Raw genomic sequence first — 6,340 nt, forward strand, 5'->3', positions numbered from 1 at the left:
CGGGTTTGTGCTAAAGTTGAGAAAAATTGAGACTTTTGTGAGTGGTGTAGTGGATGAGAGAGAGAATGAATCTTAATTGCGAGGAAGGAAAAGCTTCCGGAGAGAGAGAGGGGAGCAGGGGAGGTTTAGTGAGGATTTGGGAAAGTTCAGGGAGCTGCCATTGCCATTTGCTCGTGGTTGACCAAGAATGCTAAATTTGGGTATGTGGTTCTGCGAGGCTGCCTTTGTATCACTAGTTCCAATGCTTGCTGCTTTGAGGCATGGCAAATTGGCAATGAAAGAATATGGGGTAAAATAGCCTTGAATTAAATCGCTTGTTATCGTCCTTGAGACCAAAGGAAATTACCATGTACATAACAGAAATCCCAATTCAAGTAATAAACAATATAATACATACAGTAGATAAACACCATATGCGCACAACAAATTAAAGCCTAATATATGGCACATTTTACTTTCCCAAATTAATCCCTAAGGTATAGTTAGTCTCTAGTATGGGCATTGATAAAATGGAAGAGAGGAAGATTCAGAAGAGGGGGGAGGTCCAGCCAAGAAGAAGAAAGATGCTGCCGACTAACTTTATGTTAAGGGCCAAATTACGTTTTTACCAAACGCTTAATTCAAATTTTAAAAATTATATTTTTAAATCGCACGTTTTAAAATTACTATCCCTACCAGACAACAAAATCATAAATACATTTGAGCATTCCATGAGAATCATATGGGTTGCTGCACTTTCTTCTTCTTCTTTTTTTTTTTTTTTTTTTTTTTTTTCAAATTACAAGCCAAAAGAAGCTCCACTGCCCTCAATAGAAGCTACCTAACCTACCCATCAATAGAACAACCTGCAAGAAAGACTCAAATGCCCTCAAAGCACATCCACTTTTCCATCACCCCCACCACCGCCATCATCAACTGCATCAAACCCGCCTTCCGGCCGCCACCTAGGCGGAGGAAAAGTCACACCCCGCTGCCTACAAATCTCCAGAATACTAACATTCTTCAAGCTCTCATCCTTATCATCACACCTTTCCTTGAAAATTTTCAACACATTCAATATGCTAACAATCTCCACTCTCTTTGGTCCCTTCTCCATCGGCCGCTCACCTTCCAAATTGTCCTTGCCTCTCTCTCTGGATTCCGATAGAAAAAAATCCAGCCTCCGCTTCGCAGAAGAACAGACTTCGACATCATCACGGTTTGCTTCCACAGCGGTTTCTTCATTAAGTTCAAAGATTTGTTGGTGACTCTCGGAGTCCAATTTCACATCAAAATTCTCTGTATTGGTGTCGGTTAGAGCTCCTACTACACACGCTTCTAGAGCCTCCGAAGCCATATTCTGTTTTGAAAGTTTGGATTTCTGCGTCAATTCCACCTCCGAAAACCCTAGATCCGAGTCCTTCCCCAAATCCACGGCATCACGTGGCCCATCTACTTCCAGTTGATCAGGATGATGATCTAAGGCCATCAACCACTGCTCCTCTGAGCTCGGGAGTACGGAACCATCCGGTGGGGTTTGGAACACGTCGTGGGCGCTGCTACTCTCCGGCAAAGACACCATGAGGATCCCGGTAGACTCCACGCGCTCCTCCTCGTCATCGTTGTCGGATTCGCGGGCAAAAGGGCAGCGACGTAAGCGATCCTCTTGGGAGGCCGAAACGTGGCAGAGCTCGATGATTGAGGCGAAGGGGTCGCCATTTCCGTCCATATTCGAAAGAGCTCGCTATCGATAGTTATGATCTGTCCGTCAAAGCACGTGATAAAAGGACAAAATTGTTCAATGACAAAGTTTTCTTGGGTCCAAGGATTCTTTCAATTCAGTCCGAAAGTTAAGAATGATTATAGAAAATCAAATAAAGATTAAAAATACAAGATTTCTAAATTTCTAAATAATCATAATAAAAAGTTTCTTACCAATAGAACCTTTCCCAAAACTGCTTATTCCAGCAGAGACAGAAAATAAATTTTTGGTGGAAGCAAATTGGGAACTGTCGGTGTGATTTCACTTTCAATTTTTTTTCTGTAACATGATTAAAGAAAAAGAAATTAATATTACCTTCATAAATCAAAGCAACATAAAAGAAAAATAAGCGCTCGAGAAATCAATTCATATTCTTTCCTACGTATACAAGCCTCGGGATCAAATAAGAAAATTAAAATAATCAACATCCAACCACCTCTTAAAACTAATTTAGATATTAATTATATCAACAAAAATAGATTCACTTTGAAAGCCTAATTCATCTGCGTGCTCTGTCAACCAAACTTCATTGACAAACACCATTAATAACCCCAAGAGTTGTTCCACAACATCACGTAACTTTGATGCATTAAATATAACAGAAAGAGAGACAAATAAAACATGTACGTTTCGTCGTCAGTGGGAGAGAGGGAAGATAGATTTTGACAGTGGGTTGGGGTTTTGAAATTTGGGGATTTTGACGGTGGGTAGCTCATCAACAGATATGTGGGTGGCTCGTCGTCAACGGTGCTTGGCGTTCGTGGTCTCCGGTGGCCGGCCGGCGGTGAGGGGAGAGGGAAGAGGAAAGAGGGAGATTTGTCTGAAAATGTGGGAAGAGAGAGAGTCATGACTCACGAGTGCGTTTTCTAACCTAAAAAAAAATCCGTGAATGGTGGTTTGGTCATGTTAAATGAATGGGGTTTGGTGTTAGTTACAGTAAGAAAAAATATATATATATATATATATATATAACATTTTCTCTTGAAAAAATGTACACATGAGATATGAAAAGTAGGATTATATTGAATATTTTGTGTTTATAATACTTGCTCCGAAAGTATGAATGTATTGGACCTTTGGTGAAAGCACCCTAAAATCATTTATCTTAAGAAGTTAGGATTGTCGTGGTTGGGTTGGGTATGGTATTTACTTTGATAGTGAGCAACAACATATGTGATGGAAATTAATTTAAGGATTTATTTATTTTATTTTATTTTATTTTTTTGACATGTTCACACAAAAGAAGGGGGGATTCGAATTTGTGACATCCGCTTCATGAGACGTGATTCACAGCCGATTGAACTACCCCTTGGAACATTTAAAAAAATATTTTGACGTGATATAAAGGATATAGAATTTTGAGTTTTTTTTTTTTTGTGAGAATGTTTTGACTTTTTTTGGGAAGAAAGAAAAAATAAAAAGGGTTAACAAAGAAGCCCATAATCTCTTTGAAATATGTAGGTTAGCGAAGTATAGTGCCCATTGAAATTAATTAATTAAAAAAAAAAAAAATACCAAACCACAAAAAAGATAAGAGACAAGAGTAGGTTATGAAAAAAAAAAAAAACCGGGTGGAAAGACTTTTTGGGAATTAGCTTAAAGAGAAAGAGACAATAAAAAAAAATGCAAGTTATTTCACGTGGAGAGAGAGATTGATAAAGAAGTGTGATGCTTTCACAAAGAAAGCATGCAAGACTTTTTGACTAAATGAGGGGATCACCCTTCCTTGTGCACGGAACTCTTTGTGGCTTTGTAAAGGGAGAGAAGGTGCTTTCCTTGTGAAATCATCACGAGGAAAACATCTCTAATGCGTTCCCCAATTCTTTTGCTATTAGGAGGAATCTCCCTCTAAGTGTTCACAATGCACTCTTAAATTTGAGAAGAAAATGTCACTTTATTAAATGTAGAAACGGTTTGTTTTTGTTTTTGTTTTTTTTTTTTTTTTCATTTGTTTGTTTTGTTTTAAATCCAAAGTTTAATTAAAAGTAAAGATTTGTTAGATAAATGGAACACCACTTGTCAAGCTATTAGACCCTCCTGTTTAAAACTTAAAAGTAAACAATTGTCAGATAAATAGAACGCCAAGTGTCACGATATTAGGCCCTCTTACTCAAAACTCTCCTATTATAAGTGTATAAATTTGCTTTTTTTTTAATTTACTTGTAAGAGCATTCCCAATGGAGGAGCCAATTTTTTATGCAAAATGACTCCTCAAAACTCACTTTATCTAGTTTAGCTAATAACTTTTTAAGGGTCTCCTACATCCGATTAGTTATATTTTTATCTATATCATTTAAATATTACTTTTTTTACCCTTTATTGATTCTATATTTATTTCTTTTCTAAAATTTGTATTTCACTCTTTATTTTTTCAATGGTAATTCGTTTAGCACAATAATTTTTCAACGATTATCATTTTTCAAATAATCATTTTTGTAACTATAATATTTTTGAAACGGTTGTATTTTATAATAATTATATTTTTCATAATATTATTATTAAGTATATTACGAGAAAATTCCTTTTTGGAGAATTGAAAATGTTTATTCTTATAATATTCTGTAGTATATATATATTTGGAATAAATCTCATCTCATTATAGTACCAATGAACATCTAGAGCTAAAACACTACTCTTGTATTTCTCATAGTGCTCGTGAACTCTACCCCAAAATGTCGAGCCTTTTTGATCGGTACCATCAATTGGATCCACACTAATAGTGAGCCAAGCCGATACTAATACTTTGTCTTCTTCTACACTAAAGTTTCCTATCCGTTGAGCTCTATTAGTGGTGGATTCAATTTGAGCTCTATTAGTGGATTCAATTAGTGGTGGATTCTTCTACACTAAAGTTTACTCTACAGTTATTAACCGCATACAACAAGCAGATAAGCATTCGGAAATCTAGATGTTAAACAGCATGGAAAACAGTCTACTAAAGTTAAAAAAAAAAAAATTTAAACACATTCGAACCCCATAAGCATACAAGCATGTTTTTTTTTCATACTGAAAAACTGAAAATTCAAGAGGCTGTTTTTTGCTGCATAAAATTGCCTTCAATTCTGATCCCAGATGGATCTTAATTCAAACTCATGCTAAAAATCAGTAAAAACCAAAATAACAGAATATCACATATCTGAATCGGATGCCAACAAATAAACAGGACCAAAAAAAAAATCAAAAGAAAACGAACAAACAAGTAGAAACAAAGGAACTGAAAAGAAGAAGAAATGTTTCCACCAATGCTTAAATACACAGAACACAGTCCAACAAAGAACACCCCAAATAACACCACAAACTTAACACAGAGAACCCCAAAGAATACCCCAACACAGAATCAGAATCTAAGAAATGTGGTCTTATTTTGATTCGAAATCGTCAAGAAAAAATAAAAAGAAGCAATTGGGACGTACCTTTGGGCGTGGGAGAGAAAGTTATGGAAAACCCTCAAACTCAAAATCGGAGTGGAAAACCCTCAAACTCATACTCAATCTACAAACAATCAAGCCAAAATCTATCACAATCAAGCCAAAATCTTCACTCTCAGCCTCACCCATATCCATCTCGCCTACAATCAGCGAAAACAGGGAAGAGCGAGAGCGAGAGAGAAAGAGAAAGAGACAGGAGCTTACCGCTCGGCCGAGAGAGAGACAGAGAGCTTGAGAGGTGGGAAGAAGAGAGCTGGAGAGGTTTTTCTAGAGGCTGTACGATCAAATGGAGAGGGATAATCCAGATAATCCCCACACTTTTTCCCAAAATGATCTGGTAATTCAATAAATAAATAATGATATGGCAATTCAATAAATAAATAAAATTATATTATTTTTTCAATAGAGGGATAGGAAAAGATTGCGAAAAAAAAACGTGGGAAGAAAATTTTGGAAAAATGGCTCATTTAAAAGTGCCGCTGCATCTAATATTTTTTTTTTTGCTAATTTAATAAAATATTATTTTTTCTTTTATTTTTTGCTTCTCTAATGCAGGGGTATTTTACAAATTTAAGGAACAATTTTAGATAAAAGTGTCATTTAGCTCTTCTATTGGAAATGCTATAAGATCTTTAAGAGATTATTTGTAATTACTAACTAATTTTCTTCTCTGCACCATTTCTTAACTCGAGCATAAACAGAAACATAACCATAAGATATAGGAAGAAGTCCAGTCAAATAGATTTTTTTTTTTTTTTAATTCAAACATACTTTTGCATTATAATGTTAAACAAAAAAAAAAAAACACTATTTGTAGGATATAAGTAATAAATATTATAAAATTATAACAACAATTATGGACCCAAAATGGAATCCGAAGCACAAAATTACGTTAATAAAAATAAAAAATAAAAAGAAAAAAAGACTATTAGTATTTAGCGTTCTCAACTACATTATTTACCATTTTCTTTTAACACGACCTTTGCAAACACAATCCTAACCGAATCAAAATTAATACTAATTTAATAAAAAATAATTGACTTTTTCATATATTTTTCTCAATTCCAATGAAATTTATATATATATAAAATAGTCATGTCAATTAGATATTTTTTTTCTATCAACCATTGTGCATATATATATATATATATATATATATATATATATATAT

The 6,340-nt window shown here is 34.8% G+C and overlaps 1 protein-coding gene across 1 annotated transcript; it reads right to left on the minus strand.

Annotated features, from left to right (window-relative positions):
• Positions 1-619: 619 nt before the first annotated feature.
• Positions 620-5,475, minus strand: LOC132178791 (uncharacterized). Its single transcript, XM_059591345.1, has 4 exons — positions 5,374-5,475; positions 5,155-5,233; positions 1,915-2,020; positions 620-1,740 (listed from the first exon to the last, which is right to left on the minus strand). The coding sequence occupies exon 4, from the start codon at positions 1,706-1,708 to the stop codon at positions 869-871; it is 840 nt and encodes a 279-aa protein (XP_059447328.1). The 5' UTR covers positions 1,709-1,740; positions 1,915-2,020; positions 5,155-5,233; positions 5,374-5,475; the 3' UTR covers positions 620-868.
• Positions 5,476-6,340: the final 865 nt, after the last annotated feature.

The sequence above is a fragment of the Corylus avellana genome, chromosome ca4 (assembly GCF_901000735.1).
Source record: "Corylus avellana chromosome ca4, CavTom2PMs-1.0".
Taxonomy (NCBI): Eukaryota; Viridiplantae; Streptophyta; class Magnoliopsida; order Fagales; family Betulaceae; genus Corylus; species Corylus avellana.